The sequence below is a fragment of the Trifolium pratense genome, linkage group LG1 (assembly GCF_020283565.1).
Source record: "Trifolium pratense cultivar HEN17-A07 linkage group LG1, ARS_RC_1.1, whole genome shotgun sequence".
NCBI lineage: Eukaryota > Viridiplantae > Streptophyta > Magnoliopsida > Fabales > Fabaceae > Trifolium > Trifolium pratense.
The window spans coordinates 9,517,578-9,532,235 of record NC_060059.1 but is presented as its reverse complement, the minus strand read 5'-3'; the positions used below and the strand labels follow the sequence as shown (position 1 = coordinate 9,532,235).

The 14,658-nt window shown below is 34.3% G+C and overlaps 2 protein-coding genes and 1 pseudogene across 7 annotated transcripts; 1 reads left to right on the top strand and 2 right to left on the bottom strand.

Moving 5' to 3' along the window:
- The first annotated feature begins 783 nt into the window (after positions 1–783).
- On the top strand, positions 784–3,935 carry LOC123920178 (golgin candidate 5-like). Of its 2 annotated transcripts, none has more exons than XM_045972370.1 (4): positions 784–2,413; positions 2,618–2,703; positions 2,773–2,877; positions 2,975–3,935. In XM_045972370.1, the coding sequence occupies exons 2-4, from the start codon at positions 2,656–2,658 to the stop codon at positions 3,596–3,598; spliced, it is 777 nt and encodes a 258-aa protein (XP_045828326.1). In that variant the 5' UTR covers positions 784–2,413; positions 2,618–2,655; the 3' UTR covers positions 3,599–3,935. The 2 variants fall into 2 exon arrangements, with proteins under 2 accessions (XP_045828326.1, XP_045828334.1); XM_045972378.1 differs by having other exon boundaries at positions 2,233–2,413; positions 2,613–2,703; positions 2,975–3,651.
- Positions 3,936–4,688: 753 nt separating this feature from the next.
- Positions 4,689–5,771, bottom strand: LOC123920170 (annotated as a pseudogene).
- A 1,625-nt stretch (positions 5,772–7,396) lies between these two features.
- On the bottom strand, positions 7,397–14,244 carry LOC123920151 (WD repeat-containing protein 55-like). 5 transcript variants are annotated; one of them, XM_045972320.1, is made up of 17 exons: positions 14,081–14,244; positions 13,664–13,752; positions 12,147–12,243; positions 11,992–12,024; positions 11,779–11,843; positions 11,572–11,659; positions 11,398–11,470; positions 11,053–11,159; positions 10,078–10,120; positions 9,920–9,976; positions 8,910–8,986; positions 8,715–8,763; positions 8,574–8,620; positions 8,403–8,476; positions 8,113–8,168; positions 7,874–8,009; positions 7,397–7,739 (listed from the first exon to the last, which is right to left on the bottom strand). In XM_045972320.1, exons 3-17 carry the CDS (start codon positions 12,239–12,241, stop codon positions 7,669–7,671), a joined length of 1,071 nt encoding a protein of 356 aa, XP_045828276.1. In that variant the 5' UTR covers positions 12,242–12,243; positions 13,664–13,752; positions 14,081–14,244; the 3' UTR covers positions 7,397–7,668. The 5 variants fall into 5 exon arrangements, with proteins under 5 accessions (XP_045828276.1, XP_045828287.1, XP_045828301.1 ...); XM_045972331.1 differs by having other exon boundaries at positions 13,664–13,784; positions 14,081–14,230; XM_045972345.1 differs by having other exon boundaries at positions 11,997–12,024; positions 14,081–14,230.
- Positions 14,245–14,658: the final 414 nt, after the last annotated feature.

The following is a 14,658-nucleotide window of genomic DNA, read 5'->3' as shown; positions in this document are numbered from 1 at the left end:
CAATAGTTGTCAATAATTCACTGCACAATATAGGAGACAAATCTGATATCGGCATATATGCTTAAGAGACAAATATGGATGGATTTTATCATTGGTGAAGAGGAAGGCGAGGCATTCGGTCTCCTAGTTTTCGTGGACACTAAAACGTAGTTTTCTTGTAGTGATGGTTCTTAGTTTCCATAGTCCTCTCATAGTCTCGGTTGGTTTTGATCTTGAATTCTTGATTATTGACCATAGTACGATATGATGCTCATGTTTTTGCATTTGTCAAGGTAAAGTTCACTACATGGCATGCAAATATAACAAGCAGGTCACATCTTTGTTAAGAATAAATCATATAAATAAATTTGCACGTAGCAATTAACTTTTACTTCCCATGTAAATAGCTAGAATAAAATGTCTGATATTAATCCAAATATAGTGATTGCGTGAATGCATCAAAATTTGGAAATTTCTCTTGGCGTCTTGTGAGTTTTTCAAACATCATCCACTACATAAGTAGCGGGCGATGTTTTTTTTTCTCAAATTTTCCATTTTAAAATATCCACTACGTAGCAAATGAGTGAAAAATAACACGCGCGAAAAACTTATAGCACTCCAAAAGAAACTTTCTCAAAATTTTAACAACTGTGAATCCAATTTCTAGTGTTTTGCATGTTTCAATCAACCTCGAAAATTGCTCTTTAGGCCTCCCTAGTTTCTCTCAAACCCCCCAATAATCCCAAAATGCCCCCAATAATCCCAAACCCCCCAATCAATTTCTTTCGAATTACCGAACACCTTCATTTCGTTTCCTAATTCCGAACTCGTGTTGATTTAGGCAAAAATCAAGAAATGTCGTCGTTTCGGTAGTCACGAACTGAACTCGCTCTGTTTGGGTAATCACGAACCGAAATCGCTCTGATTCGGTAGTTACGAACCGAAATCGCTTTGATTCGGTAATTACGAACCAAAACATCAGGAAGAAGAAGGGACATCGATGGTCCTGGCATGGCAGAAGAAGGAAATTGATTAAATTGAAAAATTGAAGGTGGAGTTAAAGATGAAATTGGTGAGATTGAAGGTCGAGTCCTGCTTGGTGTTGTTGGTGCGTTTTTTGGGGGCTGATTTGGCGATGCAGGGGTTTTCTTTTCAATATGAGTTCCTTGAATTCAATTCATGGTGAATGAATTGTTGATAGTCCATATTGCTTCCAAAACTCCATTTTGCTTCCTGAAATTTGCTTCTGCTACAATTGGTTGTTGTTTTAACAGTCATATGCAGTCCATGCTCTGTTCCTCTTTCTTTCTTTCTTGGCAGCTCTTATATTGCTAAACAATAATCTCATAAGAAGAAGCAACACAAACATAAAAAGCTACACCACAGCATGCCATTCATACAAGCAAAAATCACATAAATTCAGTTTAGAGAAACCAAAAGCGCTTACATTCCGTTTATAGAACCCAAACGACTCCTTGACAGTTAAACCATGAAAATATCAAAAAATAATCGGTTTAAATTGAACTATACTTCCTTTCTTCACCTTGAATTGAATTCATGGAAGCAATTCATAATTTCTTCACCATGAATTGAATTCATGGAAACAATAATATTGTTCTGTTTTATATTCGTTCACAAAAACTACTCCTAAACATATGATGTATAGTTTGCACTTTGTTGATGCCATTACTGATTGCACACTTCTATGCATTTTGTTTTGCAATCCATCATTGCTAAGATTGTTTGCTACTCTTTGTTTTGGGACTGTCTTCTTTGTTTTGGATAGAGTTGGTATGGTTATGAATGAGTTCATATGGACACAATTAGTAATTTCGGTTTCTACAAACCGAAGCATTTTCGTCACGTAGTTACCGAACCAAAGTGTTTTCGTCTATTAGCTACCGAAATGGTTATATTTTTCTTTTCAAAATGAACATATTTCGGTACGTTAAAACCGAAGTCGTGTTTTTTCCCCTTATAGCTGCTAAGCAAGACAGTTTTTTACAGGGAAATTAGTATGTAACGCATCTTCGGTTTCTAAATACCGAATGTATTATGATTCGGTTCGTGAAAACCAAACCTGTTTGGAAGGGCATTTTTGTCACATTGGAGGGCCTTAGAGTAACATATGGGGGCCTAAAAAGTAATTTTCATCAACCTCAAGCATGGTAATGGGCCCATTAAGCAATAAATGTGAGAATTGCTTTTTACGCGCCCCTATTTCTTCTTATTGGTCCCGTCCTCCCTTTGTTATATTTTCTTTCCAAAATTAATACTCCTTTCCAAAAAATCATTGTTTCGAGGAAAGAACAACTAGAGATTTTGGCCAATTTTTACTTATCATTGTTTCTTCTTATATGTGGCCTTTCTTTCTTTTCTAGGGTTCGCATTGATTTTGATTATTGCTTTATTACTCAATTACGTACTCAACAAGGTATGTATAAATCGTCTTTCTTTCGCTTCTTGCTTGCTTTAGTTTGAATTTGATTTGATTACTTGAAATTCTTTCTTCACTCTTTCAGTTATTATGTTCTGTGATTATTAGGGTTTATTATACACACACACTTACTTTTTCAATTTGGGGGAATTTTCTGTCATCAAATTTAACTAACTATTTTCATTATACTTCGTAGCACAGTGACTCTCTCTACGATCTTTGACTTCTCACAACCGCAAATGGCTCGGCGTCGTCAAACTCATAAACCCTTCAGTTTAGTTTTGAAGGCACGTACGTTATGCTTTTAATTCAAACAATTTTGGTTTCTTTATTAATAATGTTAATCTCTAAACCAGGGGACCATGGCGGAGCTTTTGCGTGACGGTATGTTCCATTATATGGAACACGACTTTAAGAATGCGAAATTTACTTCTTTTGGCCATGCTGACTTTAACCGTATGGTAAGTATGTATTATTCTCATCCAAGTTTATGTATGATATGCCCCCTGTGTGATAGATTAATCAATGTTAATTAATATCTAAAGTCTAAACCTGCAGAGGAGTATCTTTGCTCGTAGGGAGAAAGTGACGTTTGATGAGGAAACTGAGAAGGCTGAAAACCTGAAAGCTGAAAGACTAAAGATGGATGCTGAAATTAAGGAGAAGGAAGCTGAAAGTCAAAACAAGGATGCTCAACTTAAGGAGAAGGAAGCTGAAGTTCCGATGAAGGAAGATCAAGTTCTGAGGAAGGAAGTTGAAGTGAGGAGGAAGAAAGCTGCTGTTGTTCGAAGGCAGAAAGCTCTTGATATTCAAGAGCTCAGAGCTGAAGTTCGTAAGAAGAAATCTGCTGAAATTAAAATGCTGAAAGCTGAAATTCGAAAGCTGCAAGCTGAAATTCGAAAGCTGAAAACTGAAATTAGAAAGCTGCAAGCTGAAATTCGAAAGCTGGAAACTGAAATTCCAAAGCTGCAAGCTAAAATTCCAAAGCTGAAAGCTAAAATTCCAAAGCTGGAAGCTGCAATTGAAAAGCAGAAAGTTGATTTTGATAAGTACAAAGATCAATTTGCTAACTACAAACTTATATATGAAGCTAGATTTAAAGCGTTAGAAGATCAAATCCCGCAGAAAGCTGAAAGTTCTAAAGCAGCAGCCGGAGAACAAAGTGTTGGAGGCATTCCTTGAGGCTATTTGTATTGCATTAGAAGATGATGTGTGATTTGTAGGTTGTATTCTATCTCCCGTCAAAATGTCATTTGATATGTGGGTGTGTCATTGATTAGAAACCTTCTTGTGCCATGTTTTCCTTTGGCCAAGTTATATTTAACCATATTCTTTTTTGTCACATATTGTTTATTTTGAGCTTTTCCCTACATGTACAATTGTTCCTTTAGATATTCATGAGATTAATATGTGAAGATGAGCCTGTATAAGTTGGAAGTATATTTGCTGCACATGTATTATGGGAATCACTTTTCTGTTTTTGCTGATCAGGTTCTTTTAGTGGTAATGAAACATCTAGAATAGGTCAACTTGTGTGAATGTATGAATGATTTTTTGAGTTCGATATAATATTGGGGATTTGAGATTGATTTATGCAAGATTTTCGGTACTGGTTTATGCAGGTTTCATTGGACTATTTAAAATTGGTCCTTAAAATTGTTTTGCAGGGACTAATGTGATCAAGAGTTTTCGAACTTAATGGTTGTTCGAGTTGTTGTGATTATTGGAATTGCAGGGGAAATTATTGTCAGATTCTTCATTTGATTTTGTATTGTGCACCTCACTATGGCCAAACTAATATCTTCATTTATATTGGAATATGCTATATAATTGGATCCTTGACTGTAAGTGAATTTTCTTCATTGAAAAACTGAATCAGCCTTTGAATTTGTAACCAATTCTAATTTAATTTCTAACAAGGATGGAAAATTTTCAACCACATCTTAGTCTTTTCAAAGGATATATATAATATAAATAAAATACAAGTTAAAAAGGACATATATATCAACAATAAAACATATCAAACAACTCGTTTCTTTTCTCATTATGGATTTCACATACATCGGTGAACGAGTCATAGGACACTAAGTTACTAGCAACATATTACAAAGTTACCCATAGTTCTAACTTCTAACTAGTTTAGAACTAACTAGTTTTATTTGGAAAACATGATACTTGCACATCACGGTTCTCATACATATTATTTTTTAAAAAGTCCAAATTCAACATGAGGATCCCATATAAGTGAAAATCCTCAAATGTCAAGTATGGTTTTAGCATTGAATGAGAAATGATGTGCATGATCAGTTAGCCTCTAGATGACACAAGGATGGTCAACAGAATTATTTGGTACCCAAGCAGCAGCCTTATTGCCAATGAAATGGCAAACAGGGACGGTACCAGGGTTGACTTTGAGAGCTTCATAAAGCAACTCAGGATTCATGCCTCGTGTATCATGGTGACAAACTGTTAAAGCGTTAGTTTTAGTTCCATCAGGGGCTACCAATGAAACCACGTAAGCAATAGTTTCACGCACTTGGTGACAATTGAATACAACTTTTTCAAAATTCAATCTATGACACATCACTGCATTGTCCCCTACTTTTTTCACTTCGTCCACTACATACTGGTCTTGATTTTGGGCAAAGGTACTTGAAATCGCCTTAATCTTTGTTGTTCCAAAATGTGAAATGACATGATCAATCATTGATTCCAAGGATGATACACAATGTTTGTGTTCACCTGTAGCAGTTGGGCTGTTACAAAAGTCATCAAGACTTTGTTTCTCCTTATTTGCAAGCCATATGGAATCTGTGACACCTTGTCTTTGTTTTGTGAATGGTCGCACCGTCTTTACGTTAGATTGAGTGTTACCCAATATCATTTTTTTCCCGGGATATAGGTCATGTTCAAAAGAGTGTCGAGTATTGGTTCAATTCACCAGCTCTGATGGGTAGGCTATTTAGTTTTGCCATCTGCAATTTTATTACGAGACATCAATTCATCATATATTTATTTAATTTAAAAGGTTATATTTAATATGAATTATGATGATGATAAGTAAAAAAATATTTAATTCATATTACTAATAAGGCAACAATAGATCATAAAAAGCCTTTGGCAAGGGAGTATTTGGCCAAACAGATTTCCAATAATCTTCTCCGGACGGTGTTGCCCCAATTCCCACAAAAGCCAACTGTAAAAAATTTCACAATTCACATATTATATATTAGTGTTGGGTGAGTTTATACCTCAATCCATTTCATACAAAACCATGCACATACATAGCTAGCAGAAAAGAAAATAAAGAGCTTACACAAAACAAAGCTAAAACAGAGAGATGTGCAAACTCCATTTGACCGGCTATGAAGAAGTGATTACTTTAGAAGGTTAGTGTGTACGAAAGTGTTACAAAGGTTCCAATTATATAGACAAATGCTAAACTAGTTGCATGCAAAAATTATTGTATTTTTCATATTAATTCTTCCAAGTGGTTTGCAAAGATCATGCACATGTCATCCATGCAAGGAAAGTTATTATCTCCAAAAGGGTATCAAAGCTAATTTGTTTTACCTTATGCACATGGCTTCCATGCACAACTCCTACTTCTCTGCAATGCAATTGTGTAGTGTCGAATAATGTTACCTAGCTCTCCTGTATATGAGAGCTTATATAGCTCCCAACTCTGGGCCAAAGGTCCTCTTATTAGGTTGGACTTGCCAAGGCCCAATAAGATGGACTGCCAAGATATCACCCTTAGATAGTGGGTAGAACAGTAATTTGCTCATATCTTGGAGAGGTTCCACCATGTTCTGCTGACATGGATATGATGGGGCAAGCCATGTGGACTTTAGAGGGTATGAAGTGGACTAGTCCTAGTCTAGTCCAGAACACCATTGTTTCCTTAGTGTTACCAAACTTTTCATGCAAATGGTATCCATGCAGGAAAACTTACCATTAGTTGATTCATTTTTTAATTGATGCTTAAAATAAGAGTCAAATCCAAACGACCTCCTAGTAGATAATTACCACTTATTAGAAATAAAAACATGGAAAATATACCATGTAAGTAAATTTATAACTGAATTTGGTATCATTTTCATTCTTGGCGAATGGTGAAACTACAAGATCAAAACTACTTAATTTTATTTCGTCAAGTAGTTTTATGGTTAAAATTTCACAGGTGAATAAGCAGATGTACTAAGGTTTAAACCCAAATTCCTGTAACATTACATGTAATGTCTCTACCATCTAGGTTATGCTCACATGACAAATAACATATATTTATTTATTTTAGCTTATAATGAAACTGAGAATTGAACTCATGACCTCGTGAATACTACTCAAAATTCTCACCACTAGACCATACCCAGTAGTTTAGCAACCTAGATTTCTATCCAAACAAATGTATAATATTACGGTGGTTTTTCTTTTATTGTAGGAAAATTCAAAAATTTCAATAGAATTCCAATTTCCAACTGTGCTTAAATCCAATTTTACACTTTAGTATTAATTATTGTTTCTATTTCATCACATAGTTTGAGTTTTTTTTTTATAGCCATGGTTTTAGTTTTTTAGTTTAAAAGTACGTTTATGTGTTTAAATTGCAACCTATACTTTTAAAATTTGCTTTCGTTACCGTTTCTATTGCATATATTTTAGTTGTTTAGCTGATGCATGGAATGGAATACATGTTCTTATAAAGGGAATTGGAGAGCAAATGTTTTTCTATCACAGTTGGTTTGGATGTAGGTCTCATGTCTTCTTCATCGTATTGAAATTTTAAGGCATGATCCTAGCATGTACTCATTGATTTTTATTTACAATTACATCAACATTATGCAATAAAAATGTATAATATGATTGAACATATACACAATAGCCAGGTGGAACTAATATTAGCAATTTGCCTAAAAATTACTTATGAAGGGTCCCTTTCCTGACCGCTTTTAAAAGAACAGTTAATTTATGAATGCATTATTCTTGAAATCATATTGATTTAAATTCAAAGAGTTTGGTCAAATATACACTTAATATGGATATTTAAATCAACTTTTATGCAATTTTGATACTCTTTTCAGTGACTAAATATCTTTCAGAAATCTTTAAAAACAAAGAACATATGATCATTACTATTGGAAAACAAAATGTAAATAAATAAAAAATTAAGTCTGATTATCAAAACTGTTTGAAAAGGTTGTGTTTATGGCAAATATTTGTGATGCTTATGGAAAAGTTGTAGCCAAAATCTCCTATAAATCTGCAAAGAAGTTGTTTGAATCACCTACAGCATGCCCGTTATTTGCATTCTTTCTCTTGTTCCCTGCAAAGGTATATCAACAAAAACTGAATTACAGCATGCACATAGCCTTCCAATAACCATAGATACCACGTGTTTACTGTTTAGCAACAAGCAAGATGTAGCATTTACATTTATCTGTGCTAATCATATCCTACCTTTAGAAGACTTAGAATGATTGTTATCTACATCCATCTCATCATCGTCGTCACTGTCGACCTCGTTGTCAATCACACCAGTTTCACTTCTTGCTGTGCTTGTTGAACCTTGCAGTATATTGTCCAAGTCCCATAGCTGCACAAATGAAAAATGTTGCAAAAACCAAAGCAGCGAATCAATTCCTATAATGAGAGAATGCTACATGAAGTGAGTGTCTGGTATAAATGTTGAAAAGTACCTTTAACATTTGATCATGTGCAATACTTCCGAGAAACTTTCTATCATGAGAGAATGCTACATGACCAAAGGAAACCATAAGTCAAACTTACTGGAAGCCACAAACAATAATGAAACTAAACATAGTAAAAATCTTAGATGAACGCCCAACATCACCTAACTACAGAAAATGAACTGCAAGCATAAAAAATACAAAACAAATGTTGAAAAATTGAGGTTCGGAACAATAGGTTCCGCCCTTGGACCAAAACAGCCACATCAAATTTTGAGAAAAGAGCAAGAGTATGTTACCAAGACATTCGACAGGATATTCGGAGTGCTCTGCAATAGGCTGAATGATTCTGTTCGGCAATATCCCAACCAAGCTGAACATAAAAAGAGTGTATATAAATGAAATGAAATAAAAGATTGAAAAAAGATTCAAACTAGAGGTACAATGCTCTAAAACTGCTAAAGACTCACTTGATCATCCCATTCTCTGATCCAGTGATAATCCTATCTTCATCAAGCTAAGAAAATAATAAAAAAATAATTATTAAAAGACCTATGTTGGTAAAAAAAACATACTGATACTGAGATAGTCATGTTATGCTATCCACTAACCTTTAAGATGGCATCAATAGAATTTGAAGAGAGATCCACAAATCGATCACTGGAATTTAAACACCGTCAGTATGAACATATCAGTTAAAAGGATAGAATTGATATGATAGAAAGAGAACATCCAACTGATGTCTTTACGTCATACAAATAAAATTATTTCCATCATGTAATAATGACATAATCCACACAATGTACCTGCAATCCTTGAAGCATCCCCATGAATACAATAGCAGGATTCCAGTTTGTGATCCGCAAACAACTTTCCTACCATTCTGATCTCCCAGCCAAAAGCGAGAATATTAGACGTGTATGTTTTAATAGAGGACTCTTGTGCCAAACACAGTGTACCATTCAGCACAAAGGAAACAAATAAATACATGGACAAATTTCATGGTTGGTCATGCAGTAAAATAACTAAAAGTTGCTTTTTAGTATTAAAAACAGCTTTAATATTGAGGTATGGGGCAAAAGTATGAAGTACTTTGAGCGACAGTAGAAATAGAAAATAAAGTTATAATTATGACAGGTTATGTATGTAAAATATTTTCTGTTTTCATTTCTTATTTTCGCTTTTAATTTCAAAAATATCGCCTTGTATTAGTTATTTTTCTCCAAAGTGTTGTATAGAGAACAAAGAAAAACAATAGTTATACAAAACTCAGGTGACAATTCATTAAATAAAAATGTGACATTTTTTAAATTAAAAATATAGACAGAATGACATTTAGTACTTTTAACATTAAGCAAGAACAAAACACAAAGCATGTCATAAATGGAGTTCCTTAAGGGTATGCTAGGATGGAGAGTTTTGGAGGGAGAGGAGGGCTTATTTGTATTTTCTAAATTAAGGAAACTATAAAATGTTTCCAAGAATAAATTAAGTTTGATTCAAATGTTATATGATATTCTATTAAGTTATTCTTTCAAAACAGAATCTCAAATATATACAAAAAATATAACCTAGTGGTTAATGATGTTCAGTTAAGGACGAATTGTTCAGGATAACCGGGGTTCGTTTTTTGCCTGGAACAATTCTGCGCCGAAGGGTTAAAGCAAAAATAGAAACAATATATAGACTCAACCCCTCAAAATCCTCCCCACCTAAACATAGCCTAACAGTTCTTTTCCATAGTAACATATTTTTCAACATTCCTAAGAAACCATAAAAACTCTCAGCAAAATCACACACACAATGACAATGATACCTTCATTAGAACAACAGACAATAGCTCGTCTTCAGAAAATTCAGATTGGGCTTGGACCTGTTAGTAAACCAGGAAAAAGGTGTTTCAAAATTCAGATAGGGCCTGGACCTGTTAGTTTATGTTTCAAAAGGAACCAGAAAACCAGATATGCAACTTACTTTATTCCGTCGAAGATTACAAACAGAAAGAGTCCCGTCTCCACTTAATAACAAAAGGAAATTAAGAAAAATAATAATTTAGAAAACGCAGATAAATCAGAGAAAGTAGAATTTGAAAATCATATAGTTAATTAGTTATTCATGAAGCATATTGCAAGGAACTGTTGACAGTGATGCATACTATGTACGAAGTTTAAAGCTAAAACGTAAGATAAACAACAAGCATCAGATTAGTAACATTTTGCAAATTGCAGTCCCCCCAAGGTGATACGAAAAATGCAAACCAACTAAATGATTTACATAATTGTCCCTCTTCATTTTCTAGTAATTTGACTTTACAAGAAAAAGTCAATGTTAAACATGTGAAAACAGCTGAAGCATTTGTCCGTTCTAAGGTCACTAAAGGGGGGGGGGGGGGGGGGGGATAACTGTCAAAGAATAAGGTATAGCTAGGATATGTTGGACTTAAGTAATTGCTAAGATAAAAAAAGATGGATCCCTACCTTTGGACATGTTAATACTAATTAGTAATTACTTAATTGTTCAAATATACAATAAAAAAATAATTTGCAGTACCGCATTAGCTTATACTAATAACTTCTTGATTGGACCAGCATCCAGCTAATGACAACCACTATTACATAATCTTACTTTTACAGCAGTTACTATCAGCTGCAATAAGTTATTCTTTAAATTCTTAGTATCAAAGAAACATGGTAAAATAGTTTCTAAAATAACTTTAAGTTTAAAGCTAGCATGTATGATTATCTTGCTGGTACTGTTTCTTTTTAATGCAAACTCTGACTATGTATGGGTAAACCAACAATAAGATTTTGCAACTACAAACCAATATAGCATCTTCTTCACCAAAAATTTGAAAAACATGTTTACAATCACTTCCGACTAGGGTGATTTTTCTTTTCTTGATATCCATTCATAATTTCAGGTAGGTGAAGAAGTTATTGAATTTGCTACCTCGTGGCTAATAGTTTCATCGCATCAGATGCAAAAGTAATGTCTGAAATGTAGTCCTCATGGGCTTCAAATGAATTGCAACAAGAACGTTCTCTGATATCCCAAACCTACAAGATGTAAACACTAAATGAAAAGAACTGAGAAAACAACGATTGTACGATCATTTCCATAATTAATTTAATAGTTGAGCAAGGTTATGAAGGTTGAAAATTAAAATAGGGAGTAGAGCTTATTGTTTAAAAGTGAATGAATATCTATGTCAAATGTATCAATGCACTCAACAACATAATCTGGAATTCAAAGCAAAGCAAATGCTACAAATGTCAGATGATATTAACAAGTTACCTTAATACAACCTTCATCATCTCCTGAAGCGACGGTTGACTCAGTCAAGTTTATCAATTTATTGACTGCAGCCCTGCATCAAAAGCAAAAACCACAGAAATAACAAAGGTATCAGCACATGTAACTCTATAAGCCAAATCATGACAAACAAGTCATAGCAGCAAATCTACTCACTCATGGGCATTATCAATTCGGGCAATGGTAGATCCAGTTTCCACGTCTGTAGCCAGTATCGAGCAATCGGGAGAACCCGTCAACAACGCTAAAATAAACATTCAAAGTCCAAATCATTCGAATGAAATCAGCAATCAGCAATAACATACCCAGAACAATTATAAAATATAAAAGAAAACAAGGACCAAAAGTTACACAGTTCTTTACCACGTCCACCATTGATGAATCGAGCAGCTCTGCAAGACTCGGTGTGAGCATGAATTTCCAATACCCTGGAATAATAATTGCAATGTTTGAATTACAAGCATCAGCTAACATATTAGTATAGTAATGGAATTTTTTTTGGGAAAAAACGTAAAGCCAATACTAATGAGTTAGTATCCATTTTTTTATTTTAAAAACTGAGTTGAGAATGTATACCTTACCGGGTCGTTATCAGAGCTATAACGGTATCTGCAAGACACATAATTAACAATAATAATTACTATAAATGCAGCAGCAGCAGCAGCAGCAGCAACAGTAACAGTAACAATAATAATGTTGCTTTATGGAAGAGTAACTAGAGAGAAACTTACAAGTGAAGGTCACCATCTATGAGTCCTGTAGCAACAAGATTATCAGATGGATGAAAATCAATATCAAATGCAAGTTTCCCCAAATTGATTTCCATTCCTGCACACAACACACAGGAAGAGAAGAATCAGATAAAATATAACATATGTAACTGAGTTATATTTGATTAATTTGATATACAAATAAGTTTCTTCATTCTGTTCTCCCTAATCCAACCTAAACCCTCTATAAAACATAGTGCAACTGTACAACTCAATTTGAGACTTTCACATAAATTTATAACATCGAAGATAAAAAAACAAAATACATACTCTACTTGGTAGTAGCTGTCAAAGTTAAAATATATGCAAACCCCTACGCAATTGAACCCAGCACACCAGACAAGAAAAGAAGACGACTAACACAAACAAGAGGGAAAAAAAATCAGGGTTACTTCTAAATGGGCTTGGCCCAATAACTAAAACATGTGGTGAAAATTCATAATAATATGAGAGCTAGTTTTACCACCCACTCATTTTTTGAAAATCACACCTCTCAGGATTTAGCAATTTTTCTCACGTCCGCATGGGTAAATCTGGAAAAACATTGTTTTTTCTTCGTCCAGTTGGGTAAATCCAGAGAGGAGCAGTTTTTAAGAACCATAGGGTGGGAAAAGAATATCTCTAATATAAAAACACTCAATAGAAGTTCACGAACATGGTTCAAATCCCATTAAAGCAATCTGCTTAATCTATACTATAGATAAAATAAAATACGTCACAGAAACTATAGTTACGATCATAAGATTTGCGATCTTGCCATCCCCCCTCTCAATCCTACGTAATTACTTGAGTAGGATCTTACGCTCTTAGTTGTGATCTTACATGTTGCGAAATTGCTACCCCCCACGGATCTTAGTCAAGATCTTGATGTTGACAACACTTACTTACTGCATCAAGACCACTAAAAAATTTCTATCCACGAGGCTCAAACTCAATATCTTGCTTAAACCATTCAAGTTAAGTTCCACCCGTACTAGTAATATTGCTGTGTAAACAAACATATGAAATACATACACCGGTGAATATACTTGTAATCAATCTAAAGTGTACCTCACTCTCGAATCACAGCCTCATACATTTTTGAATTGTAATTCACTGCACTAATAGAAGCATAACTGAAGGGCAAAACGGAGTCTAAATGATTTTGGATACTACCAATTGCCTATGATAAATCTTTTTTATATAAAGTGCCTTAGATGAATCTAGTGTGACAATGTGAATGAATTAACATTCATTTTTTTTCCTTTATGTTCATAAAACACCTAATTGGTATCAAGTTTTTTTTTTTTTTGACAGAATTGGTATCAAGTTATCTATAACAATGTTTGTGAAAATTATCAAGAAGTACCAATTTTTTTTTTGTCAAATAGCCTAGTGGCTAGAAATTCCACCCTTAAAGTAGATAAGCGGGATGACATCAAACCCCACCCCTGCATATATAAATAATACAACGTTCCTGCCAACTGAGTTAAACTCACCGGATATCAAGAAGTACCAATTAAACCAAACACTCCTTGAAATATATGAATCCAATCCAATGTAGCTATAGGAAGCGGACGCGGATTATCTACAGTTAGTGAAATCCAGTAAATTATTGAACTTGAAAAGAAAAAGAAAAAAAAAATTAGTAATTGAACAATCATGATCCTATACCTTAACAATTGAATTAGAACCTTACAAAAAAAAAAAAACTCATAGCCATGAAATGAAATAGAATCAACATGCAACTAATGTGAAAAACTAAAATAATTCCAAAATTGAAAATTTAAGTAACCACAATAGAAAATACAGAAAAATTTTGCATAGCAGAATTCAGTAGAACTTTGAAGTTCAGTGGAATTCGTTCACTTAGAAGATACACGAATGGCAGCTTAGTGAATTGTGGTGTGACTTACCGGTGGGAAGAAAGACGGAAACCGGTAGATGGGAGTCTGAAATGCAGCAGAGGGAGTGGAGGACACGACGGAGAGAGACGGCGGCGGAGAGAGCGCAACCGCGGCAGAGAGAGACCTAATGCTTTTTATAGTGTTTTTAAATTTCAACGACCAAGTAGTTAAATAGACCAAATCGTAGCCGGCCCTATTTTTTTTTCTCTGAGTTTCTTCTTCCTCTACTAGTTAGGGGTGATTTTAGGTCATATTTGGCCTAAAATCACCCCTCTTCACCTTTTTTCTTGTTGTTTTCAATCTAAATAAGTGATTTTTCACATAGATTAAGTTTTTTAGTTGTTTTTCTTTTTTATTTGTGTGATATCGTCGTCTGAGTGCGGCGTTTGTGTTGATCGTCGTCTTGGTACGACGTTGTTGAATTCTCCGTCTTGTTACGGTGTTCGTTTAGTTCATATTTGAAAGATCATCTTCAATCAATTGCAGATTCAATCAATGATTTGGGCATCAACGTTGCAGATCCGGAAGCATGGATATTTCGGTGACTTTAGTTTTATCATATTATTATTTGTAGGCATTTTGCCGTT